The sequence below is a fragment of the Camelus dromedarius genome, chromosome 6 (assembly GCF_036321535.1).
Source record: "Camelus dromedarius isolate mCamDro1 chromosome 6, mCamDro1.pat, whole genome shotgun sequence".
Classification (NCBI taxonomy): Eukaryota; Metazoa; Chordata; class Mammalia; order Artiodactyla; family Camelidae; genus Camelus; species Camelus dromedarius.
This window is the reverse complement of record NC_087441.1, coordinates 24669977-24697585: the sequence shown is the minus strand read 5'-3', so window position 1 is coordinate 24697585 and position 27609 is coordinate 24669977. Positions and strand designations below refer to the sequence as shown.

The 27609-nt window shown below is 40.2% G+C and overlaps 1 protein-coding gene and 1 non-coding gene across 5 annotated transcripts in view; one reads left to right on the top strand and one right to left on the bottom strand.

The window, feature by feature from the left end:
• Positions 1-20240, top strand: part of PDE7B (phosphodiesterase 7B) — a 289193-nt gene extending 268953 nt beyond the window's left edge. For all 4 annotated transcript variants that reach the window (XM_031456398.2, XM_064486665.1, XM_031456399.2 and 1 more), the window contains 5 exons: positions 2984-3075; positions 8207-8351; positions 10276-10372; positions 14175-14255; positions 18070-20240. In XM_031456398.2, coding sequence (XP_031312258.1) covers positions 2984-3075; positions 8207-8351; positions 10276-10372; positions 14175-14255; positions 18070-18314 — 660 coding nt within the window. In that variant the 3' untranslated portion in view covers positions 18315-20240. The remainder of the gene's footprint in view (positions 1-2983; positions 3076-8206; positions 8352-10275; positions 10373-14174; positions 14256-18069) is intronic.
• Positions 1061-1133, bottom strand: TRNAT-UGU (transfer RNA threonine (anticodon UGU)). The gene has a single exon. It is a non-coding gene; the product is annotated as a tRNA-Thr (tRNA).
• Positions 20241-27609: the final 7369 nt, after the last annotated feature.

Here is a 27609-nt window from a genome sequence, read left to right as displayed (position 1 = left end):
GACGGCTCCACAAAAGGTTGTGTTTGTAATGTGTGTACTGTTTTCTTTTATTCCGTGCCAGCGTCCAGACCCACTCCATTTCCTCCCATTTTCCTGGTGTTCATCTCCAAATACGGTTTCACAAGCCAATTTCCCAAGTATCCTTCTGTTCCGTCTTCAGGAAGATTATTAATGAAGATGTTAAGTCAGGCTGGCATAAATAGCAATGCTTAAGGCAATTCTCCAGACACTTTTGTTCCACTCAACAGGGATACGGTGTCATTTATCATCGGGTCTTGTTACAGCCTTCCAGCCCCTTGAAAACCTCGCATGAGGGCACACGTGTCACCTCTGCTGGAATTAGTCTTGCAAGTGAAGGCTCATGAGTGACTGAATTAAATGTCACTGCAGGGGTAGAACATCTGTTCCATCACACTAACCTATCACTCTCTGCTCTCATAAATCTTTACAACCAAAACAAATTAGTCTAACATGTTATTTCTCAACAACATTGTCTTTTGTTTTGTGTGGCTCAGGCCCAAGAGGAGATAATAGACCAGTTGATAAAAGTAACAAAATCTTGTCACAGGTTCAAACCTGGTCAAGTGGTGAATAAGGAATAATGACTCCTTGGCAAGGAGGGAAATGAATAGCAATAGAATAGCCTAGACAGAGGATCAGAATCGGACTCCACCTCGTGAAGCCCATTGTACAAAGTTCCGGAGAGAAATCATTATCTGGTTTTAGAATCAAGAATACTTGCAGTTTTCTTGAACCTGTTTTTTCCTGATGGACCCTGGATTGTGTCACTCATGGACGTACTCATTTGCTGAAGAGTTGAGCATTATACGGACGGCACAGATGGAGTGGTGAGGAGGAGGGGGCATGACGATGGAATAGTTTTCAGTCTCGGTCCTGGCTCCACTTAGTCTTTCCATATTATTTTATATAAAATATATATATATATATATATATATATATATATATATATATATATATATATATATATATATACACATACATAAATAGTCTGAGGCCAAAGATGATATTTTCCTCCAAAAAGGATTTCTTTGTGTGGATGTGGAGGTACTGGGGATTGAACCCAGGACCTCATGCATACAAGGCATGCGCTGTACCATTGAGCTGTACCTACCCTACCCTAGTCTCCATATTATTTTCCTTGCTTCTTCCCCCTCCCTTTTTTTTTAAATTGTGCTTAAATACACATAATATAAAATTTACCATCTTAACCATCTTTAGGTGTACAATTCAGTGGTATTAAGTACATTCATATTGTTATGCAAGTATCCCCACTATCTGTCTCCAGAATTCTTTTCATCTTGCAAAACTGAAACCCTGTGCCCACTAAATAATAACTCCTTATTCCCTCAGCACCCCTGGCAACTGCCATTCTTTCTGTCTCCATGAATTTGACTACTCCAGGTACCTCATAGAAGCAGAATCACACAATTGCCCCTCACTTTTTTCTTGAAGTAGAGTTGATGTACAATACCATATATTATACACAATATGCAGGTGTATAATAGTGATTCACAATTTCAAAGGTTACACTCCATTTATAGTTTATTATAAAATATTGGCTATATTCCCTGTGTTGTACAATATATCTTTGTAGCTTATTTTATACATAATAGTTTGTACCTCTTAATCCCTTTCCGTGATCTTGCCTCTGCCCCCTCCTCTTTCCCCACTGGTAACCACTAGTTTGTTCTCTATATCAGTGAGTCTGTTTCTTTTTTGCTATATTGACTAGTTTGTTGTATTTTTTTTAGATCCACATATAAGTGATATACATTTTTGTCTTTCTGTCTCACTTATTTCACTTAGCATAATATCCTCCAAGCCCATCCACACTGTTGCAAATGGCAAATTTTCAATCTTTTTTATGGGCGAGTAGTATTCCATTGAATATATACTGTATCTTCTTTATCCATCCAGCTGTTGATGGACACTTAGATTGCTTTCATATCTTGCAATTTCCCCTCACTTTTAATAAATGCTATCTTCCTGTATTTTTGTAAGTTTATAACACCTCTTGAAACAAAATGGGGAATGAATAAAGAAACAAATTAAGAAAACAAAGCAAAAAGATTTCCTGGAGGTAGAAAGGTTCTATTCTCTATGGATGAAGTCAGTGGTAAGACCATAATGTTTGCTAATTCAGATCAAAACACAATAGGTTGCAAGAAATATTCCCTATTTAAATGGTTAGCTAATGTTTTCAGACAAGCAGCATACTTAAGGTCAAAAGGGAGACTGGACATAATAGAGGTTCCCACAGTGGAAGTAATATCAAGATAATTGAACAAGGAAGCAATTGTAGATTCAAAGTCAGACCTAATGGACTAATTGCCAGTACACTGGTCATGGAGATTATTGACAGTGGTTCTTAAACCTTGGTGTACATAATAATTACCACAAATCTACTGAAATAAAACTGTATTGACTGGGATGCAGAAGTCTGAATATGTCACTAGCTTCCCAGGTGGTTCAGACACAGTAGGTTCTTATGACTGTGGAGGAACAATGGTCAGGGAGGTAGATCACGCCAGAGGTTGTGAAGCCTGCCTCTGGCCGGTTGTGCAGTATAATTTTGGAGTATGGTATACACATAGCCCTATGGTACCCATTACTACCTATTATTACTGCCTCTTTTTTTTTTTTTTTTTTTCCTCTACATGGTGTTACCTGAAGGAGCTTTCAAGAACAGGGGCAGAGGCAGGACAGCAGGATGCTGGAAATAGACCCTCATTCAGCCTCAGGTGGATGGTCAGCAGGGCCTCGCCACTCCCCCACTCTTATTATATCCTTGAGAATATGCCTGCGGTTGTTTTATTTTGTGTTTCTTTTCTGGGCTGCCTCTGTGTCATCAGGTACGAACTGGCTGGAGGCAAAATATTGGTCTCCGTGGAGCTATGTTCAGCAAGAGAGATCAGTATCTGGCTTCTCCCCTGTTTATAGCTTTGATTTTCTTTCTTTCTAGAATATGTCTGTGCTGGAGAATCACCATTGGCGATCTACAATCGGCATGCTTCGAGAATCAAGGCTTCTGGCTCACTTGCCGAAGGAAATGACGTAAGTGGCATGGAGATGAAACATACCGATGCCCACACATTAGAGATGAGCCAAGACCCCCCGAGGTAATGGCAGGGAGCCAGCCGGCTGTGCTTCCGGCCCGCACTCCCTCCCTTGTCTATCAGAGAAGATGCGGTGTCAGTTACAGCAACCCAGAAACCAGAATCCCTCTGTGAGCTCTGAAAGGGCCTGGAGAGCGTATGACCTAACGTCAGGAAAAGCGATAATAAACAGCTCTCAGCTTTCACACTCTTCAGTATTGACACTCTGCTTTGCCAAATTCCTGTCTTTTATGTTAGCAGAATTGTCCTCCTGTGCAGATCCAAATAATAAATATTTATCAAGAAGGAACACAGGAGTTCTCAAACTAGACTGAAGCCTAGTTCAATCAAGAGTGTTTTGTAATGGCTACTCTTAGCCAAAGGAGAAGTCAGAAATTCTTTTCTAAAATGTCTTTTGTTAAGTAACTGGCTTGGCCCCAGCAGTTTTTTTCACCATGAATTTACCTATGTCTTTTGCATTTTAACCAGAAGGGAAATACTAGTTTCCTGGTCTGCTGTTTGTTATCCTGGGTATTCAGGCCGAGTCCTACTAAATCCAAAACCATGGCCTCATTTCCACCTGGCCTCACTTTAGCTGCTGTACTATCTTCCAAAGTCACCACTAATTCCTATGTTTAATTGAAATGTGCAGAACCTGGGGTTGCTAGGAGGAGAAAAGTAAATAGATCCCTGTAACTTAAGGTCAAGGGTCACGTGGTTTCTCACCATAGAACAGGCAGTGCACTCTGGGCTCCTAGGTGTACTATGGACCCTCTGATCCTACCCCCTGCTGTTCCCTAGCACCCAGAGGAATGTGGAATTTGTGGGAGGAACTTCAGTTCTGATAACATTTTACCCCCTGGCACTAAGTAAAACCAATCCTCACGCATGGAATAAAAACTGCCTTTTACTAGAACAGTAAATTGCAAAGATCAAAAGGATTAGATGCAAAAAAAACCTAAAAAAACTAGAGGCACAAATCAAGTAAAAAGGAAGAGGGGGGGTGAGTAGCAAGGGACAAAGAAAGCAGAAAGGAGAAGGGACAGAGGAGAGGGAGGACAGGGAAGAGCAAAGTGACAGGAAAAAAGGAGAGAAGAACCTGGGATCGAACTTGTCCCGGAAATGCCCGCCTTCATCCTGCTTGTTGCTCCATCCGTATTCATGTCCTAAAATCCTTCTACTCATCCCTGTAGACTCCAAATAAAACTACCATATTTTTCACGTGTCTTTGTAGGACGCAGTGTTGTTAATTGCTTCTGCTAGAAGACTCACTGTTACGCAGTAATACACGTGAAAGGACTTTATAATGAAAGTTATCGTCATCATCATCATCATGATTATTCTATCCTCATGTAAATGCTTTCAAACCATTTTTCTGCTTTTGAAAGTAAGACGGGTTAACTGTATAAACTAAGGGAAATTCAGAAAAGTGTTAGTATGAAGTTGCCATTTTCAAAGGTCCAAAACAGTAGAATAGCAACAGTTTCATGTGATTCAACCAAATGAAGAAGAAAAATGAAATTGCTGATCATCCCGCCATAAAGGGATAGTAAACGTTAACCTGAATAGTGTATGTCGTTTTAGTCTTTTTTCAGTACAATTATATTTTAACAAAATAGGGAACTTATTTTGTATGGTGAATGTCCTGATATTTTTCACTTACTGTAAAAGTCTTTTTCCATATCATCAAACCTGCTACTAAAATAAAATGACTTCCATTGCTATAAGGCATTATTGTATCAAATTGTATTAAATATTGCCTATTGTTGATTTTCAAATTTTTATCATTATAAATAATGCTTCACAAGCATTCTTAAACATATATTTTTATCCCAAACTCCAATATGCTATTTTCTTAGAAAACATTTGTGGATAGAAGTTATTTATCAGAAAGAAAGGTGTGAATTTTTAAGGTTCTTGTTGTATATTATCAAATTACTTTTCCAAAAAGCTGTATCTACCTATATTCCCACTGGTAGAGTTATAGAAAATCTACCAATGTACCATCATCAAAATTGAGTTTTATCTCTATTATCTACTTTAAATATTTACAAATTTGACATGGAGAGAGAAAGGGAGACAGAGGAAGAAGTTAGAGACAGAGATAGAGAGAGGGTTTCATTGATTACAAATGAGATTGAAATTTTTTCATGTATTTATTGGCCACTATTATTTCTTTAGGAAACAAATTTTTGTGTTTGGTCTTTTTTTATTTTCCTATCAGTTTTATTATTCATTTGTAAGAAGTTTTTCTATTTTAGTTGCTGTATTTTAACTACAGTAACATGTGTTATATAGTATAAATATCATGTGAAGTTTTTAGTTTTCCTTTTAATTTGGTTTATGAAACATTTTACCTAACTGAAACAGTTATATTTTCTGGTTATAAATGTAATAAATATTCATGTTTTTAAAGAATTCATACAATATTTAGAGCTTTTTTAAGTGAAAATCATTCATAATCCCATGATATATCTTTCCAAATTCTTTTCTGTGATCATAGAGGTCTTGTCTTACATGCTTTGTATCCTGTTTTTTAACGTAACAATAAAACATGGCATTTTTCCATGTCAGTAAATAAACCATACATCATCATACATCATAACGGCTTAATATGCTTGTAACATGATTTACTTAACCAGTCTCCTATTTATGAACTCCTGTCATTTTTTCCCCAAGAATGTTTTATTATTATAAACAACAATAGGATAAACATTCTTATAACATATATCTTTACTAATTATATTTTTACTAACATATTCATAGTAAATTTGTAGGTAAACTGTTGGTCAAATTATTTATATTCATTGCTTTTAACAATAATTCCTAAAATACCCTCCAGGAACATGTACCAGTTTACACTCTCACTAACAGAATAAGACGGATGATTTCCCCATATCATCAACAGCATTAAGTATCACAATCATTAATTCAGCAAATTATTTAGCAGTTACTTTTAATATTTGCTGATAAAAATGTGGGAGATAGTTATCACATAGCTGTTTTAATTTGGGATTTTTTTGTTATTCTAAGAATATTTAATATTGTTTCATACTGTGGGGGCATTTTAAATTTCTTTTGTAACACATTGTCTACTTTCTAAGACTATTTCTAATGTTTAGAAGTTGATTAAAGATGTATATATATGATTTAAAAACAAAAATGTGGATGGTGAAACTATAAACCTTTTAGAATATAATGTAGGGGAATATTTTCATCAGAGGTAAGAAAGATCTCTTAAATAGAAGAAAAATATTAACCATAAATAAAAAGATGTATAAATTAAGTTATATTAAAGATTATCATCCTTTCATCAAAAGACATCATAAAGAAAACAGAAAGACCAGCCACAGAATGAGAGAAGATATTTACAATACATAAGAGACAAAGGACCATTATTGAAATATATTAAGAACTCATAGAATCAATAAGCAAAAGAGAGACAACCCAATAGAATAATAGGTAAAGACTAGAATAGAAACTTCACAGAAGAAGAAATACAAATGGCCAATAAACATATGAAAGTATGTCCAATCTCATTAATTCACATTAAAATTCATATTAAAAATTCATATTAAATTCGTATAATAACCACAAGGAAATTCATATTAAAACCACAGTCAGTTGCATACCCCTCAGAGTGGCAAAAAGTGTAAAGGGTAAGAATGTAAAGCAGTGAGAATCTCATCTATTACTGCCTGGAGTGTAAATGTGTACAGTCATTTTGGAAATAATCGGCAGTATTTAGGAAATTGAAGATGAAAACACTCTGTGATCCGATAACTGTATTCCTGGATATAGTCCTTGGAGAAACCTTTGCACATGTATACCTGGAGGTATACAAGGGTGTTTACTGTGGCATTTTTTCAAAGGAGTCAAAACCCAGAAACAACTCAAGTGACCATCAAAAGTAGAGTGGATAAATACATTGAAATATATTCCTACCATGGGAAGCGATATAATAATGAAAATGGATGAATTGCAGCTCACACATCAACATGGATGCCTTTCAAAAATATAAAGTTAAGTAAGCAAATCACCAGCCGATACTCACCATGTAACCTAAAGAACAAAAGCAGTTAAAATCAAACCGTATTACTTAGATGTGCACACGTAAGTGGTCAAATTATTAATAAATAAATATAAATAAATAAATAAAACAAAGATCAAGAAAATGGTTACTTCAGGGGTTGGAAAAAAGGGGGGTGGGATGAGAGACATGATGGGGACTTTGTGGGGTACTGGCAGGCAATGTTCTTGACCTGGGGGGTGATTGTAAGATATTTATTTCACATTTACTCATTAAGCTGAATATGTATGCTCTATGCACTCTGCTTAAATATACTTCACTTTTAAAGGTGAATTTTAAAACTAGTTATGGATTTTCCTTCCATTGATTACTTTCTATATGTGAGGAAAAGCTCAAATTTGCTTTATTTTTCCAAAATATCCTATTTCCCTTATACCATTTGTTGACCAATATACAGCTTGATTACTGCTTCTTAATGGTGCCTTCATCAACTATGATTCTCTTTTAAGTTCCAGTACCTCTTTCCAGCCTATTTGTTTTGTTCCCTTACTGGAGCTTTCCATTCCGTAGTATCAGGCACTGTTATTATCATTATTATTATTATTATTATTATTATTATTATTATTATTATTATTATTATTATTATTATTATTATGCTCTTTTCTCCCCCCATGCAAATCTTAAGGTTTGAGTTGGTTTGAACTCTATTAAAAGCACAGCCCAGACGCCTGTGATTCTGTGAGTCTTTTTGTGTCCTCCTTAAAGCATATATTTGGCCTTCAGTCTTTCAGGAACCTGGGAGTGTAAAACCTACCACAGCTTTGTTCACCCAAGGTTTCAGTCTCTCTGTACAGTCCTTGGCATGCCTCCTGTCCAGGGTCAGAAGTGATAGTGGGTGAGAGAATCACTCCTGGGCTGCGAGGGACTGGGACTCTGTGTAATAAACAGAATCAAAGGCAGACATGAGATTACAAGCCACCTGATGACGGCAGAATCAATCACCCTCCTCAAAGGGATTTGCTTTGTGTGTGTGTTTTCTCTTTCATTCTTGTGGATGCAGACAGGATATTGAACAGCAGCTGGGCTCCTTGATCTTGGCTACAGACATCAACAGGCAGAATGAATTTTTGACCAGATTGAAAGCTCACCTCCACAATAAAGACTTAAGACTGGAGGATGTACACGACAGGCACTTTATGCTTCAGGTAAACAACCACCACAAAAAGAAGTCATTCTCCTCTCTGGGTACAACGCTTAAGGACACGATCAATCATTTTAGTGTATTTGAGGAGTATCTCCCATGGTACAAGCTAGAGCAGTGACCTACTTTATGAAAAACTTTGAGACACATGAAATTTTTAAGTGGTTTCCAAGCAAGTAATATCTGGGTTTCACGTCAGTAAGTTGATAATATCTCATTTTTCCTTGTTTGGTAACTGCTTCACCACAAAGTAGTCCCTCTGGGTAGTTGCATGCAGGAAGAATCTACTACATTTTGTGGCTTGATGTAAAGTTGACCACTGTCAGACCTCTGCAATTTTAGAACACTGTTTCTTTAATACAAAAGTGTATTATGTTAACTATAGCACCAACAAAAACTGAGAAACAAGTCTCCTTCCTTTACCTAAAGCCTGTTAAATTTAAACTCTGCTTTACTTCCCTTTCCCATCTAAACTCGTATTTTCATCTGAGGCTCAAACATGTGTACCTAGTCTTAACATTTTAAGCACCAGTAAATAAATGATTTTAAGTTTAATTGAATGAATTGAGTCACATTAAGCCCAGCTTTTCTGTTTCATTCCGTGGCAAGAAGGCGTTTGTGACGGGAGAACAAGGGGAGGAGGGGACCTGGGAAGCAGAAGTCTGACCTTGGATCCAAACCACAGGCTTTTTCTTGATCTTCCATTTTCATTCATCTTCCTTCTTTCCTTTTGGCACAAAAGCCTGAATGGGTGGATCCTGGATGCAGCTGGCTAGACCAACCCTAACCAGGGAGCTGGAGCTGCACGTGGGAGACTAAACTGTGCAGTCTTTTTCCTCCCGTGTCTGCATGCTGCCTTCTAAGCTGTCCACCATGCTCCATCCTTTTCAGGAAGTACTCTCCTCCCAGCTGTAAAACTGTATCTCCCTCCTGCTTTCTTCCCAAACTAGTCTGCTAGTCCCTGAGTGCCCCAGACGTCTGATTTTAGACCTGAGCCAAGTTGTGAGTAGCTGAGAGATTTGGCCTGAACAATTGCATTTCAAAAAGAAAGCTTGCTAACACAAATGAATCCCTAAAGGGCAGAACCTGGAGGGTACTTCTGTCCCTTACCTACTCTTAACAGGTGCTGGTACCCCCATTAACTGGGAAATAAAGAACCAAGCAAGTTTGCAGCTTACTACGACCCAGGCTCTCCCAGCCCGCAACGCTGCTAGCAGCTCTGTGAGCCCAGAGAACTAGGTCAAAACCAGCAGACCTTGCTTGTGGGGAGGGCACACCATCAGGAGCCCATCTGGGCAGTGGTGTCCCGGCAGTTGGTGGTTAAGGGTAAGAATCCGCTTCTCTGAAATTCAAAGGAACCCTCCTAGGGTCAGCAGCACTGACCAAGCTGGCGTCCCAGACGCAGACCAGCGGGAGGCCAGCCAAGGAGGCCTGGACTGATCTCTGCAAACCGAACGCTCGGAGGTTTGATATGACTTAGCTCCCTGGCTGGCAGTCTGAGCTTGCTCCCACACACAGACACAGCATATAAATGCAAACACACACGTGGCCGCTGTGGGTGAGGTCCCAATGATCTCACTCGAGCCTGGCTGGGGCCCCCGCGGCCTCCCTGCCCACGAGGGGTGGGGCAACAGCCCGAGCCAGGCCGTGGCTTTCCTTGGCCTGCCCACCCCGAGTCTCCTCCAGGAAGCTCCGTGTCCTTGGACGGTGGCTCTTCTAACTGCTATAAAGTGGGAGTTCTGAATGGAGGTTTTGTGCGGGGGTGAAGAAGTGCTGTTTCCTGAAGAGGCACGTCCGGGAGGCCTCTGTAAATACTGATCGGGTAGCCGGACGCCGACTGGTGGGTCTGACGGCCCCTGGGGCTTGGGGTGCATTTGCTGCTCAAGGATCATCCTCTGACCATCTCTTCTTGCCCTGTCATTTCTCAGATCGCCTTGAAGTGCGCTGACATTTGCAACCCCTGTAGAATCTGGGAGATGAGCAAGCAATGGAGCGAAAGGGTCTGTGAAGAATTCTACAGGCAAGGTTAGTAGTGACTGGCAGTTTTCCTTGCTCCTTCTCCTTTTAGGCATTTATCCTAATAAAACAGGAAATGGCTAATCTATTATGACATTTGTTCTTTCATTGACTCTTATTATCCTAACCTTTCTCTTTAACCCTCTTGCAAACCAGCCAGCTCTTTTTTGGAAATAATTTAAGAATAAATAACATTGATTTACTATGGAAACAGGTAGTGATGAGGTACAATAAAAATGAGCAAAAGAGGGATATATATATATTTGATGGTTTTCCTCTGTGGATATAAGAATTTGAGGGGCAGTTTGATTTTCACTCTAACCTTCATTTTAATGAGCTGAGCACGGCCAAAGGCTAAATGCCATTTGGGGTCAATGTTTTCCACTCGGACAGAAGGACTTAGACTTTTTTTGTATCCCTTTCCTTCACTTTCTTAAATGAAGTTAATCATGAAATAGAGCACAGCTGGCCAGAGTTCATCCTCTCAAATACATGCAATAAAAAGACAAATGGCCCCAAGTTAGGGAATAATTTTAAGAGATCAACCTCATTCAGAAATAAGGCCATGAACGAGCAGCAGGAGCTTGCCGTTGGGGGGATCTGGGCCTTTAAACACAGCTTGTTTCTTCAGGCCCAGTTTCAGTGCTCAGGATGTTTGTTCAGGCACAACAGGGCCCTGATGTTAGTGACAGGATCAGGTTGGAGAGGCTGAGAACAAATAAAGGCTGAAGTGTCCCACATACCAGCTCTGTGGGGAGGTCAGGTAGCAAGAGTGAGCCTTTTGGAGAAGGCGCCATAGAAAGATGTGTCAGTGACATCGAGATGGTCCCAGAGACAGAAGACAAAGCAGAACGGATTGGGTTCAGGCGGGGCCAGGAGGCTCCACTCACCATCTCTCCCCTTTGAGTTAAAGCACTCACGTAGCTCCCACTCTGTGTAATTTCACTTCAGTAGAGTGTGAGTGGTTAGGAATGAGGAGATCAGTTCCAGTTGCCCATGATATAAAATCTCCACTGAGGGAAAAACAAAAGGAAATATGGTGAACTTGGAGCAGGGCAGTCTTGGATCTGATCAGATAAATACTTTCTCTACTGTAAGATACAGAAAACATCGAAGTAGCACAGTGAGAGAGGGGCTAGGATCTTCATCCTTGGAATCAAGCAATGGACAGAGAAAAGAGTCTCTACTCCGTCCCTCTTGGTTTTGACTCAGTCACAAATTCCTGTTGGCATTGACCGGAGTTTAAACCCTTTCATTCACTTATCTTGCACGCTATTTGGGTTATGAGCAACTTGGAGCATGGACCATGTCTCTGGGGCAGAGAGTAAGGCCCACAGAGCTGGTAAATTGAAGTTGTTAACTAAGTAGAGCAAATGGGATCAACCAATCAAGGTAATCTGTAACATTTCTTTGAAAAACGTATTGTTGTCCTCATAATAATATGCACGTGCAGCATTGTAAGATGAAACAACGTGGAACATTTGTAACTCCGATCACTAAAGGTAAGCCTCCATACACTTTGCTCTGGTATGTCTCCTGGCAGAGAAAGGAAAATACAGAGGGCATGTCAGGTGCTTTTTATTTAATAGCCTTATGGGTCTAGCAGAAGTTCAGACTATTTAAGAGGAGAAGACCAGACTTTCTGATTATACAAACTCCCTGTCCTCCATACTGAATTATTTTTTAGAAATTCTATAAGCACAACTTGTATCATTTTGATTACTCTTACTCTGGCTTTCAGTTTAGGATTTGGGCTTCCACAGACTGCTACCAGTCTCAGCCAAAGTATCTTTAATGATTTGTGATATTGAGCAAAGGAAGATCCCTAAACTCAAGGTTGAGGACAGAAGGGGAAAGAAAGATGAGATCCCGTGAATCAAGAAAACAGTGTTAAATTCTCACAGCAGATATTAGGATTCAAACATCATTCACCCTCTTCCCCTCACTGCCTTAAGAAAGTGGAATTTCTGTCCTATTGTAACTACAGATTGGTATCTTCCCAATCAACCAAGATCCCCAGACGTTCTCATTGAACATCTGTTTCCAGCCTCGTCTAATCCTCAGCAAAGCTGTGAATTACCTATGTACAAAACCCCACTGGGGGTGTCATGAAGGAGACACAAAGTCTAGTTAATGTTTCATAAACTCAAAATCCTAATCAGTAAAGTTCCTAGAGGAGAGAAACTGTAGTTTTCCTCTTTGTATTCTCTATATTGATTAACAAAATGTCTGAAACATACAGTGCTTTGTAAATATATGTTGAAGTAAGTGAATGAATAAATGATCCAATTGGAAGATTGCTTATGGCAGAGGTCACAGGAGAAGAGCTGGTGCTGAGGATGGTAGAATCTAAGCTGGGTATTAAAGGATGTGTAGTGACTGCATTTTCCAATGTAGCCATGAGGCACATGTGGCTAGTTAAATTTAAATTAATTAGATCAAATAAAATGTAAAATTTAGTTCCTCAGTTTAATTGATATTATTTCAAGGGACTACTGTAGTGGGTAGTGCAGAGAACATTTCCCTCATTGCAGGAAGCCTCATAGGTCTAGATAGAGAGGAGTGGAAATGGACAGAGACACTGAGGTAGGGACCATCCCCCTGCCTCATAGACCAGCTTGGTCCCATAGAAGGTGAGAATGAGAGGATTTGTTGAGCCCTGTACACGAGGCTAAGGTAGAGAACATGACAGTGGCAGTCATCTTAAAAAGTGCAATTAGGGCAACATACAGAATTGAAGCATAAGAAATTCTGAAGAAACTAGCTAAGAAGCAAAACCTAAGAGTGAGTTATGAAGAAACCAGATAAAGATGTGGTATATAGATAACAATGGAATACTACTCAGCCATAAAAAAGAATGAAATTTTACCACTTGCGACAACATGGATAGACCTGGAGGGTGTTATGCTTAGTGAAATGTCAGACAGAGAGAGACAAATACTGTATGTTTTCACTTATATGTAGAATCTAAAAAATAAAGCAAAGGAATGTAACAAAATAAAAACAGACTCACAGATACAGAGAACAAACAAGAGGTTACCAGTGGGGAGAAGGAAGAGGGGAAGAGCAAGACAAGCGTAGGGGATTAAGAGGTACAAACTACTAGGTATAAAATAAATCAGATACAAGGATGTAATGGACAGCACAGGGAATATAGCCAATATTTTATAATAACTTTAAATGGAGTATAATCTATAAAAATATTGACTCACTATGTTGTATACCTGAAACTATTATAATATTGTAAATCAACTATCTTTCAGTTTAAAAAAACAGAAAGAAATAAACCACATCAGTCTTGAGGATCACCAGGACACAAGAGACCATGGGCGCCATGGCTACAGTCTTGGAGAAAATGCTGGAAATGTGGCATCTCAAAGATTCTAGCTCAGTGGTTAAGTGCACACTTTCTGAAGCCAGACTTCCTCAGTTAAAGGAGGCAGAGTGAAAAGAGGGGGAAAGCAGCAACCTGTTTTATTAACCTGTAACTTAAAACCAGAACTTCTATTTCATGTTGGGAAATTGGCCATTAGTTTTCTTGTTCTTATAGACCTTTGTTCAAAAGGTTATTTTCGTCCCAGAGAGCACACCTGTTTACAATGCGCCTATTGTAAATGGTTGTTGATACTCTAATAATTTTAAATTTTCACAGAAGCTACCAGAGCAAGGCAGAACCAGTCGCTGCTAAAGGGTTCCTAGTGATAAGGCAGGGAACAGCGATTCCCAGAGAACTTCCAACTAGACCACTAAAACTATCAACACTTATTTTTATAAGTTCTAGATTACCAATGTGTTTCTTCTTTTTTCTTAGGTGACCTTGAACAGAAATTTGAACTGGAAATCAGTCCTCTTTGCAATCAACAGAAAGATTCAATCCCTAGTATACAAATTGGTGAGTTGAATTCAATTTTAATTTCAGATGAATAGTTGTGTCACCTCTGCCAAGAGTCACCAAGATCTACACATGGCTTTCAAAAACCCAAACTAGAGCCCTTTTGAATGGCTGAGTCCAGATAAACCCTCTAATCATGACTAATCTACTAGGTAGTTACCAATTGAGAAACTATGAAAAACAGAGTAAAAGCTTTATTATAGACCCTTAACTAACCTGTATTAACTTTATAGTTCAGAATTGAATCTAACCGAAATAGAGTAGAGGAAAGTAACAAGAATCAATTATTGGCTGAAGGTTGGATTTGCTCACACTCTCTTTGAGACTTAAGGGTGCAGTTTAGAATCTTTCCAATCTGGTCACTACTCTTCATCCTCAGTGCACAAACCCAAGGGCTCAGTCCTCAAGCCCAGGCCCGGCAAGCCATGCTGTCCCTTGTGACCTGGGTCCCATGCTCTTCTACTCTTCATTTCAAAATGTATTTTCAGTCTCTTTCTCTTAGGTGTCACTTACAGTAAACTGTTAAACTGTGATGTTAATGCACCTAAAAGAACTATTAGTTTCTATCACTCCTTGAAACACACTATCAATTCCATCTACAAGTCTTCCTTTTCCTTGTAATTCCTCCAATTAAAACCAAACTCAGAACTTTAGCTCTTTTGCTTAAAATTATGGCCCTCATGTGTACCAGTTCATGTTCTTCACCAGTTCCCACAGACCTCAGACAGCTTAATGCATTCACAGTCCTGCAAACCTCTGCAAGACTCGAGGCTTTATGCCTTGAAATTGAGGGGGAAAAGGGCACCCAAAAAGATCAACTGAAAATTAAGAAAACCATATCGAGTTAAAATGATATGCTTCCAATTACTGAGGGTCACAGTGAATCCACAGTCCCACAAACAAGTCACAAAGTCATCGTAAGGAAATAGGAACAAAATTAATCTAGTTGAAAAATACAAAGGGAATATACAAAGATTACAAAGACATGTTGGAATTATGATATTGGTGCTCTTTTTTTCCCCTTTGTTTCCCTTAACATTGTTTTCCCTTAATATTGTTATGTTCTTTTCACAATTAAACCGATTCTTCCACCTGTAAAAGGGAGAGAGGTGTTACGAAAAACTAGAACCCAGGAAGAATCCATCTCCTATGAAGCTACAGAATTGCTGGCGATGGGGCAGGAAGGGCAGCCGCATCAGCAGAAATACAGCCTCAGCCTCCTTGGATGCAGTACCCTATCTGGTTGTGTTAGCTGTGGAAACTCTGCAGATGTGATTCAAAAGGAATAGATCCTGACCAAAATCCTAATCCTGAGACCCAGTTTGCTATACTCTGGCTAGAAAGAAATTTGCCAGGCATCTGTTAAAGACATTTTGAGCCCCCAAAGAAAAGCATTCATATTGTTAAAGCACGCAACCCGGATTTGCAAGACAGACTTGATTTCGGAGAGTCTATTCTCTTGTTGTCATGAGAACACACTTATTTTGTCAGATCATATGTCCTGATTTTCAGCTCAGGAAAATGTGGTTACCATAGATACCTGTTTTTTAAATGGGATGGGGATTGAGTGAAGAGGAAAATCCTATGGATGCTACACCAGCACACCAATAATAAAAAGAAAGAGGTGATTATAAAACAACCCTTAGTACCAAAATCTTGCTGTCTCTTGTTCCACATCTCCCAGCTTTGTAGGTTCAGGGCTGGGAGGTGTCATGTGCAGGGGTAGATTAGGCTAAGCTGGAAAAACCCAAAAGGATGAACAGAGTCTAATGGGAGCTGTGGGCTCCAGCCTCCCAGACAGGGGTTTTTCCAGTGGGTCCTAAACTTGCAGCTGCTTCCTCTGTCCTGATTCCACTGGGACTGAAAAATGTCCCCTCTCTTTCTCCTTTCCCAGTCCACAGTGAGGATTTCCTGAGCACCATCTCAAGCTTAGATCTGATGTTCTGTTTAAGTAATTCATATTTACCCAAATGAAACAGCGACTTAATATCCACCCCTCCACACATTCCTCCCCTGTCTCCATCAAACTCTGTATTTAAAAAAAAAAAAGGCATTAAGTCAAATGAATCTCTAATTGGTGAAACCTATAGAAAGGTGAGAAGAAAGAGGTTTTCCCTTGATCTCTCTGAAGCCACCATTTCTCCCTTCCCCAACTCGCACCCCTCCAGGAGGACAGTATCCCAGCAAGGTCAGGTTCTACGTCACTTGAGTAGAAGAGGGAGGTTGGCACAATATGCTGGGAACCTATGGAACAGGCTCCCGAATCTGATTGTGCAGAAGCCTTTCTTCATTGGGAAACTGCCTCATGGTGCCTATACAGACTTGAAAATCACTCTCCTCTCTCCAAACGAGGTCTTAATGTCTGACGAGTAGAAACACAGAGGTGTAATTCCAGAATAATTTCAGGAAGAAAATGAGTTGATTTTATTTTAAGTATTGGGTTTTTAAATGTGGGATTTGTACCTATTTTTTACACTTAAGTAACCCTGATACATATTCACACCTTAAACTTTAGAATAATAAAATATTGCAAAGTATCCTTTTAGATATCTAATATCTAATCTCACTTAAGATGAAAGACATTCAAAATTCAATATGGAGACTGTGAAGGAGGTGAAGAAAATTCAAGAATAGCAAGCAAGAACATTCCAGAATGTAATCCTTACTTCCTGTCTGCCTGCATAACCTTATCAACAATGTAGACAGCAAGTCGCTGGCTTAACTCTCCTCCTCAGGTTCAGGTTATCTAAAATAATCTTATAATATTTAAATCATATTTCACGTCTGATGAGATGATGCAGACATGTATGATAACATTTTGCATTGCTGCATCCTTTTCCAATCTCTACAGCATCCTCAGAGGCCACGTATCTGCTGTCTGTCCAACAGAAAGATAATCAAATCAAGCCTTATAATTCACATGCCTGTAGACATACAGGGTTAGTTGTTGGAAGATTTTGTTATGCTGAAAAACATTTACCTTTTCTCTGCATACCTACATTTCAGGGAAATAGAATAAAACCTAAATATATCCAAGGCTATGATGAGTCCAATAATTCCAGCCTAAACTGGAAGTTACCTTTGCTTTAATAAATCACAGCTAAATGAAAGCACATTAAGAGTGAAACATGATTAGAAAGCAACAAGGCTAAAAATAGTTAAGAGAACAGACAGGCAAACAAAGAAGTTTAATATCAGCCAATCTTATCTCGTCATTCAAGCAGAACTTTGATGCAGGTAAAAATTTGTCTTGACGATAAATGAACTTATATTACCTACACTTAGTTATTTAACATAATTGAAAGCAAGACAAAACAGTGAAACAATAATTCTGAAAAGAACATCCTACAGGGTAAATGTGTGAATCCTTCAGAGGGTCTCAGCCAATGGTGTGCCCCTTCCTGGTAGCATCTGCCCTTTCCTCCCCGCCGCCCCCACCCTCTTAGTTCTAGCAGAGACCTTTTTTAGCTTTTTTGTTTATATGTCTTTCTCCTTCAAACAATAATGGCCAATATTATTGAGTGTTTTCTAGGTGCCAGGAGCTTTCTAAGCATTTCACATGTGTTAATTCATTTCATTGTCATAGCAACCCTGTGGGTTTGATACCTTTCTTAACTCGTTTTCATAAAACTGAGGCACAGAGGTTAAATGTCAGGCCCAAGATGACGTATGTTACTAAACTGAAGGCAAGGACCCCGTCTTGGTGGCCTTCATACCCCAGGCCGAGAACGTCCTGGGCCCAGTGTGTTGGTGAGGGAGGAAGAAGCAGCTCCTCCTTTCCTGCTGCTGCTGAGTTTGGCCTTGCCTGTTCCAGGTTTCATGACCTACATCGTGGAGCCCCTGTTCCGGGAATGGGCCCGTTTCACGGGAAACAGCGCCCTGTCTGAGAGCATGCTCGGCCATCTCGCACACAACAAAGCCCAGTGGAAGAGCCTGTTGCCCAAGCAGCACAGAAGCGGCGCCGGTGGTGATGGCGGGGGCGGGGGCGGCGGCGGCCCGGACCCCCGCCCGGGGACTGAGGACGAGGAGCCTACCGGGACCGAAGGCGACGCCGCGTAGTGCCAGCCCCGCCAGCCCCCTGCTCTGCACACTGAGAAGGACCGCCTCCTGGAGCAGAGGCCTGGGAGAGGGCAGCAGCTCGGAGGGGCTCCGGCCGACCCAACCGGCCCCTCTCTGGGTGTGGTCCTGGGGCTCTGGGGAACGCCCGCTCCTCCACTTCCCCGCCTCCCTCCTTTCTCCAAGTGTACAGAAGCCATTGTCACCTCAGCATCAGCTGCCCAAATGAGCAACTCCATTCCGCAACGAGGGAGCCGATTCCAGGGGCCGACTTGGCCCTCGAGGAGAAGACCCGGGAGTAAGAAGCGGTGCTTCGGCCGCGGCCCCCTCGGCCCTGGGTCCCACTGGGACAGGCAGCACCTCCTAAGTCCAGAGCATCTTCACGTGTGCCGTCAGACTGCTGATCTGCATGACAAAACACCAGCATATTTGGAACTCCAAGGATATTGGTCTTAAGTGCAAGAGCACAAACGAGAGCGTTAAAGAAAGTACCTTCTATTTTAATAATAATTATTATTATAAAAAATAATAAATCTTTTTAACTTTTCTATTGTATGCACTCGACAGTGGATCGAAAACTTTGGACTAAGATTACTCAATGTACCCAAACTCGAACAGGGGGTTCATTGTTTTCTTACAGACTTTATGCCACTTTGGGTCAGAGATCTGGCATCTTCTTGGTTTAAGAAACCACGTTTCCTATCCGATCTGAGGGGAAGGTGCTGTACAGTTCATTCCTTTGCACCATTAGCCCACCTGCCTTTTATCCATAACTCAGATTCAGTGACATGTTTATATTCCCACCTGTACATTTTCTGTAAATACCGAGCGCTACTGATTCCCATGCCAAAATACATGAGTATTATGGGATTGCTACCTGTATAAACAATGGCACTGTGAACAGAATCCTGTTAGTTTTAATACAAGAGAATGCATTTGTAAATATGGTATAGAGTCTATTAATATACTATTGTTTGCAGATAAAGGCCTTAACTTTAAACATCTTTCATCTTCTGAAAGCTGCCCAACTTAAATCCTCACAGATGTCCTTCTGAACTGCCTTCCCATGTCCGTCTTTACACTTTTCAGCTAAGGTCACAAAGCAAAACTGAATAAAGTCTTTGAAGAAAGAGTTTGGAAACTTCACGTGCATTCCGCTTGCGACCATAGTGCTTAATCTATGGCACCAAGCACCGTGTCCTCAGATGAACAAGACCCTTCAGCAAGCCTGGAGTCTCCTTTCAACACAGCGACATTGCACTCTGTTTAAACAAGCCAGCTGATAAACTTGTGTTTATACAACTCTGGTCATGGAACATGGTGGTGTGTCGGCCTCGTGGGACACATAGCAGGTCTCACACCCCTTCTGTGACCCTGTCATCTAACTGTCAGGGACTTCCCTGCTCCCCTGCCGTCTCTTCTGGCTACAGTACCAAAGCACCTTTGGTTTATGGTTGGCGTGCATTTCTTTGGTGTTAATAGTAACTGGATTTTTCTTTTTCCTCCATTTCATGTGAACAACTACCCAGCTGTTTAGCAGAAGTTAACATAATTTAAGTAAAGAAAATATTTCCGTTTTCTGATAGGATTTACCTTCCTGGCAGGTGATCGTGGTGAACTGAGGCACTAGCTAGCAGAGTCACCTTGGAATTTGTTGCTGTTTCTTCTGCAGACACTTGGCCATAAAATCAATTTGTTATAGCATTCTTCTCTAGTCGGCTACCCTCTGTGCATTGAACCTTTTCTCTAGAAGTTCTAGCATAACTAACAGCAGATGAAAATTGGCCATGTCCCATTTCTTTTTAGCTTAACCAACATGGTAGTAAGAGAATTATAATGTGATTGTTTCTGCCGCTGCCAAGCTGTTTCGCAAGCTGATAAAACATCAGCTAACTCTCACTCCCGAAGTGCAACTCTTTTTTTTTTTTTTCCCCTCCTAGCATACAAATGAAATGTTAGAAACTTGACTGGATTGTATTAAGTTCCAGCAGGGAGACCGAGGCTTGCAGAGTTAAGATTTAGGGGAAATTTGGAAAGTTGGTTGTACTTTCTAAATCAAAGTAAGAGAGATTATCGGATGGTACTAAAGAAAGTGTGAAAACCTCATGAAATGGGTGGATGATAAGTTGAAATTGTTGATGTGGGTAAGAAGGCAAGTTATGAAAACTTAACACTAACTTTGGGTTTTGGTTTGGGGGATTTTTTTTCTTTCCTGTAATAACTATGAACTGACACACAAGTCTTTATTGCTTTAATACTCTGAAGCTCTCGGCTTGGTGAGGCCCCAAAAGAGAACGTATTGAATGTATTTCTGCTTCCAGACCTCTCTTATTTTGATTTGGTGATGCAGAGGGCGTTTCATAATCTATTTTTAATATACATGAGATCAAATCAAGGAAAGCGGTTACTGGGGAGGATACAGTAGCGATAAGAAAGAAGATGCCATTTTAGCTAATGGAGCCTCTACTTTGAGTTTAGGAAATGGACTTTGTTTAAGCTATATTTATATCATAATTTAAATGAACAAGATTGGAGGCCTTTTTAGTAGTTCCAAGTTTATAGGACGAAAGTCTGTTAGTTCTTAAAGAAGAGCTCACAGAGAAAACTACCAAATATCTAACAATTAAGCCTAGAAAGCAGCCACTAGTACAATAAAATTCTGAAGGAAAATGAAATGTGATGCATAAACTATATCCATTTGTCTCCCTTCAGCCATCTGGAGATTTCTTGAGTTCCTCGTTTTTTGACAAAAAAAGAAAAAATGTGAAAACTCTTTTTTTCCTGCCTCTAGTGACTCTCTTCAATATCTCAATAGAAGGAGTCCGATTACTAGTTAAGACACAGCTGTTGGGTCATCTGTGGACTTGATCTTCATGTCCTTCTCTTAGTCCATGGACCGGCAAAGAGCTGACTTCCCAAGTTTAATCCTTTCAGTGCTTGAGGAGAGAGGTGTCAAAGGGCTATTTTTAATAAGTGAAAGGTAAAGTCAAAATCGAAGAAAGAGAGAACAGATATCACTGCCAGGCCTGATAGGCAAAGCCTGCTTTTCCTTTTAACAGCACCTGTCAGTAGTCAGAACCCTGTTCCTGAAACCCTGACTACCCCAACTCCCTGCTCGGCTGAGTGAACATCCCGCTCTGTTCCTACCTGCCCAAGGCTTCCTGCAACGGGACGTGGAGTGTGTCCTGCAACACTGTCCCCAGACAGTGCTTCCTGCAAAACACAGGCTTGTTCTCTAACCTTTTCTCGTGTTGAATCAGATCTGCTCACTGATTGAACATTGGTTCTGAGCTTGTATCTCACTGTATTTCTTATGCTTTGTTCTTTTAAGCAAACTCTTAAAATTGTGTTGTTTTGTGTACACACATGGGGTTTGGGGGAAAAAAAAAACACCTTGTGAGTTTCTGCTCAAAATGTGGCCTAAATAGCCATTGGCATGTCTAGATAAATAATTAAAAATAAAGATAATTTCTTTAAAATATCACACTATGAAAATATCCTGATTCTCACCAGGTAACATGTTACCAGCCAACCAATCAGATTCACGGTCAAGGCCAAGAGCACAGATGCAGACATGGTCCAGGTGACTCATTCCACTGGCGGGTTGTAGAAACAGCCATGTCCATGAAACCATCATTCACCAGTCAATGCCAAGAGAAGGGTAAAAGGGCCACCGTTCAGCTCTGCATTTCCCCTGAGCCCTGATTTTTTTTCTGATCCACATTTGTCAAACTCATATATGAATGAGAATCGGGTACAATGTTTTACATTGTGAAAACATAGCAGACTCAATTCAAGAATTACTTGTGAAAAATATGGTCTTGCATTTCAGGATTGGAAGCCACCAAGAACAGTAGCAGAGTTCAGTCAGGAAAGCTGAGAGTCTAAATCTATCTGGAAATGGAGGAGATAAAAAAAAAAAAAAAAAAAACACCAGTCACGTTTCACAGAAGCAGTGTTAAATCTTTACATATTCTCTTCATTCTTATTCTCTTCAATAAGATTTGTATTCAGAACCTCACTGACTCCTTAGTGCTTCCCCATGTCTGAATGTAAAGTCACTTTTTTAATTTGTCAACATTCTATATCACTAAGTCAAAATCATAGGCGGTTTTCCAAGTAAAGGTCAGACATGACTTTCAAATGTACCTGGGAACCTAACAGAGGCATTGTCAAAAAGGCCAAGCCTACGTCAGTAAATTGAACTTAATTCAACAAATATATGATTCAAGATCTACTATGTGCCAGAGGTTGTGCTAAATACTTGGGATACAGAAATACCCAGTCCCTCCAGAAGCCCACAGACTTGGCGTCACCAGCGAACTCTTCTAGGAGATTTCATGAGAACGTCAGTGAGAGCTCGGCTCCTGGACAACAACGTAATGTAACACAGATAAGCTTTGGGGAGAGAAGTGGTCCCAATCTTGATTCTGTCACTGACTTATTCTGTGACTTCAGGCAAGTTAGTGAACCTCTACAGATTATTTCCAGACAGTCACATCTTTATGCTTTTGTTATGGCAGTTAAGAGAGATTGCTCACAAAAAGCACCCAGCACTCTGGTCCATGATAGGCTTTTAAGAGATGCAAGTTCTCTCCTCTTAAATTAAAAGATGCTGGACAAATAGTGATTCACACATATATGGAGAATATACGGGTGGGGGGGGAATGTAGTAAAGAAATGCTGGTGGTTTTACATTGGGAAGTCAGGCTCATTTTTACATTTTTTAAACAGCTTGGTTAATTTATGTACTTATTTATTGGCAAGGTTGGGTAAAAAGTTTACCCGATGAAAACTCTGCCTTCACCACAGCCTGCTTTTCTGTTTATCCCTCTACATTCTGGACTAGAAGATAGTGTATCTTTCATTTGCAGTTTTGTCAGAAATTTCTGTGAAGGAAACAGCTCCTAAAAACAAAATGAGAGTCATTTATCTCCTTTGCATCTATGCAAACAAAGCCCCAGTTCTGGTTGGTGATGGCTCGCTCTGCTCCTCTGTGCCAGTCCCCCCAAGGGTTGCTGAGCTTTCACAGGCTCTGCAGGAGCAGACACGGGTTGGTGCCTCCAGGAGGCACTTGGTCCACTCATCACACATTTCCAGACATGTTCTCAGCTAATGCTTACTGTCTCTCCTGGAGCAGGGCAGAAAGCAGAGGCATTAAGACTCAATCCTGCCTCCGTGGGAATGTAATGGACAAACATTTGAATAATGACTGAACAAAGGGCTTTTAGCTGTGAAACAGTCCAGATGGGTTTTTTTTTTTTAAGTAAGCTAGAGAGATTATCTTAAAATTTTTAAGTTTTAGCTGATATGGTCTAAGGATGCATGATTGTCATTTAAGCGAAGATGTATGTTTGATTCAATTGCCTGAAATAATTTAAATTCTAGTATCGCAAGTGCTGATTTAATCTCCAGTAATTTTTTCCTTTTAAAGAAGTGGTGTGGTAGATTTCCCAAAGTGCGGGCTTTGTGGGGATGGATATAGCTCAGTGGTAGAGCACATGCTTAGCATGTGCGAGGTCCTAGGTTCAATCCCCAGTACCTCCATTAAAAAATAAAAATTAAAAATTAAAAGAAAGTGTGGGGTTTGGCATCAGACAGACCAGAATTCAAATCCCTCATTATCACTTGCTGTTTAACCCCAGGCAGTGGCATCAGACAGACCAGAATTCAAATCCCTCATTATCACTTGCTGTTTAACCCCAGGCAGTTCATTTACTCTCTCTGTACCTCCATTTCCTCATGTATAAAATGAGAGTAACACCTACCTCCCAGGGCAGTTGTGAGGTCAAAATTAGAGAACATACATAAACAAATAGCATGGTTTCTAGCAGAAATGGGGTTCTCAACAAATATAAATTCTGACATCACTTAAGGAAAAAAAATTACAAAACAGGAGACGGGACATGACTTTTGCTTTCTCTAGTTTGTACAATTTTTGTGCAAAAAAACCCACAAGGCCCATTAAGAGACACTGAGCATCATTAGAGTTATAGGTGAATTGTTTGACCATAAAACAGTCCTTATAATATGGACAACATATTGTAAAACAATGATTATAGAAGAAGACAGTGTTCCTATGGTACTAAGGATACACGAGTAAGACCAGGGAGAAATAAGGAACTGTCTTTTCTGATTGTAAAGTAAATACTCCTCAGCCCAGCCAGAGAGAATCAGTGTGTTTAAGCTAAGCCTTTCCTAGAGGGAATGATAATACAACCCGTTATTCAGTCAACAAACAAAATTTGGTAACCTGTCAACTTTTCATGAATTCCACACATATCCTATAAATTCTATCCATAGAAATTTCCAGTGGCCCTTCCCCCTTGTAATTTTAGATCCTTTCTGGCCGCTGACAGCAGAGGCAGAGGAGTCCAGGAGAGTTTCTGCAAATAGATGACCTTAAAATAAATTCTGTTCTCCCAAACTATGCTGGAAAATGCATACTCTAGAAATGTTTATTAAGCATTCCCTGGGAAAAAAAAAAAAAAGGCTTCACAGCCAGAGAAGTTTGAGAAACAATGGATTAAACACCCAGGTTTCTCTCCTGCGTACTTTTCAGAACCCCCCATATGATAACGGACAGCTCCAACAAGGTGACAGAAACAATATTGTTCGGATCCAGTTTGGTTTCATATCATGAAGACTTCCTTGGCCACATCAACCCAGAATGATCTCTCCATTTATTATTTTATCTCCCCATTTATCATTTGCTTTAGTTTTGTTCGTGATTATTAGTTATTTATTCTTATTGATATACATGTGTATTTTCTGCCCAACTTGAGACGTAATACAATATTGTGGTTAACTTGCCTGAGTTTGTGGTTTGATTTTACCGCTTACAAGGTGTCTGACCTTGAGCAAGTTTCCAAACTTTTGGTGTCTCCATTTCTTCATCAGTAAAACAATGATAAAAATATCACCTATTTCACAGAGTTTCTGAAGATTGAAAGAGTGCATGCACATAAGCATTTTGAACAGTGCCTGGCACACAAAAAGCATCAGTGAGTATTAGCAAAGACCAGCCTCTCCCTCGCTGCCCATTGCCCTCTCAGACCCCACCTGTACGTTCCTTGATAACAGGTATAACTGTCCTTTTTAAAAGATTCTCCATAGTGTAGAACAGAAAATACAAAACAAATACTTCTTAAAGAACTTATCTTCGATTGATAAATTGAACATCATGTCAGAATATATTAACATTTAAATCCAAACAGATAAGTTCTGATTGTAACAATAAATGTCCAAATAATTTGAATGTCGATGTTGTTTTTCGATTTTGCTCATTTCTGTCTGGTAGACTCACATGGTTTCTAGGAACATGATTTAGGAAGGCAATAGGTTTTCTCCTCCCAGTTCATGAGCCTACTCTTCTGTGGTAAGAGCAAAGATAAGTCTCCTGAAGAACTTGATGCCCAAAGATTTCTAGTTTTTTTCTTCCATCCAAATGGAAAAGAAACTTAGAGAAGGACCACTAAATTGCTTCCTTTGCAGCACTAATAAAAGGCCTCTTTGTAATACACAATCCAAGAAAAGATGGAGATAAATCCCAATCCTCATCATTTAAAAAGAACATGACAGCAGCAGGTGTCTCCTATTTTATCTTTGTTTCAAGCACTTGAGATCACACATAACCAACTCCTGCTTTTTTTCCCCCCAGGAAGCAATTACATGTGCATTTTTTTAAGATGTCAGCAAAGTAAGCCTAATGGACCAAAATGAAGGGTCAGTTCTTAGGGTTATTTATTCCTTCCCACTTCCCACTGCTATATTTTTGTGTGGATCTTTCTAACCAGAGAGTCAGACTTAACATTTCAACGGACTTTCATCCACATTTGAAGAAAAATAACTTACAAATGAAAACAAAATACCAATACTGTCATATACTAGCATAAGTGAGAAATACATTCCAGAATTACAGATTTTCCAGTGTTGACCTGACCAACTTAGGGAAGAACAAGAAGTTCTGACAGACCTTTCAATACTCGGATTACATGACATGCCACAAGATACTTCTTATGCTTCTACTGACTTTAGTTGTTAAAAATGTATTAATCATCCCACTAAAAGCTTACCAAAAACTATCTCTGCATCTGAAGCTTTCTTTATCCTAAACTCTAATGGGAAGGTTGAGTTTTTTTTGGGTTTTATTTTTTCCACTCCAGTCAACTTTAGCTTTAACAGCGGGTTTCCAATTCTTAAGCATGATTGAGGGCGTGTCTAACTCTCACCTACGTAATCACCTACGTAAGAGGCAGGCAGGCAGGCAGGCGCAGGCCGCTGCCCTGAGGGAGGTTGTTAATCCCTACACAGTGAATCCCAGAGGCCCCAGTACCAGCCTCTGAGCAGGAAGAGATGAGGAAAGTCTTCGAGGGGGCAGGCAGGCCCCAGAGCAAGGGCTGTGCGCCGGGCCTCAGGCAGCTGAGAGTCTGGGTCTGTGCGAGTGCCGTGGAAAAGTGCGCTGGGTTTGAGGGGTGAGAGGAGGACAGCTGACTGGAATATCGAAAGTACCTACTGTGTGTTGGTAAGGTTTTCCTGGGGCTGGAAAACAAGCCACAGAGCAAGCCGTGACTGGACGTGATTGTTTCTTCCCTGTTATGTTCAGAGCTAAGTGTTTCAAGGATGCACATTTTTTGCACATGATTGGCGAAGGGAACGCTGCACTCTTGGAAGATGTCAAGGATGTCATTCAACTTTGTCCATGTAAGTCAAATCACTTGTAAGAAGTGCTCTCTGAGGCTTAACTTCATTTCAGAAACAGTAATAATAGATATTTTACAAGTTTGCGAGTTTGTGTCCCCAGGACACTGTGAGGCCAAACAAAAGCGTCCGGAGTTTGGAGCAGAGAAAGGTTTGTTGCGGGGCCAAGCAAGGAGAGCGGGTGGCTCGTGCCCTAGAAACCCCCAGACTCCCCAAAGGGTTTCAGCTGAGCATTTTTAAAGGCCAGCTGACGGAGGGGCGTCACTGAGTATGTGATCAGCTGTGCACAATTCTCTAATTGGTTGATGGTGATCAATCCTTAGGCGCCAGATCTGGGGGCTACGTGCTCATGATCTTCAGGGAGTTAATTTCTTCCATTTGGTGGCAGTTTTTAGCATCTGAAAAACTCAGGCAGTATACATAAGATACTATTATCTGGGTACTTCAGAGGAGATAAAGCAGAGGATCTGTCCTGGGAAGGCCCCACAGGTCTTACTTGGTTACATTGACACTTTGTAGGTTTTATCGACTAAAAGCACTGGTGGTGCTATATTCCATTTGCTGCAAGAGATTATTCAATTCTTCTAACCTAAAGATG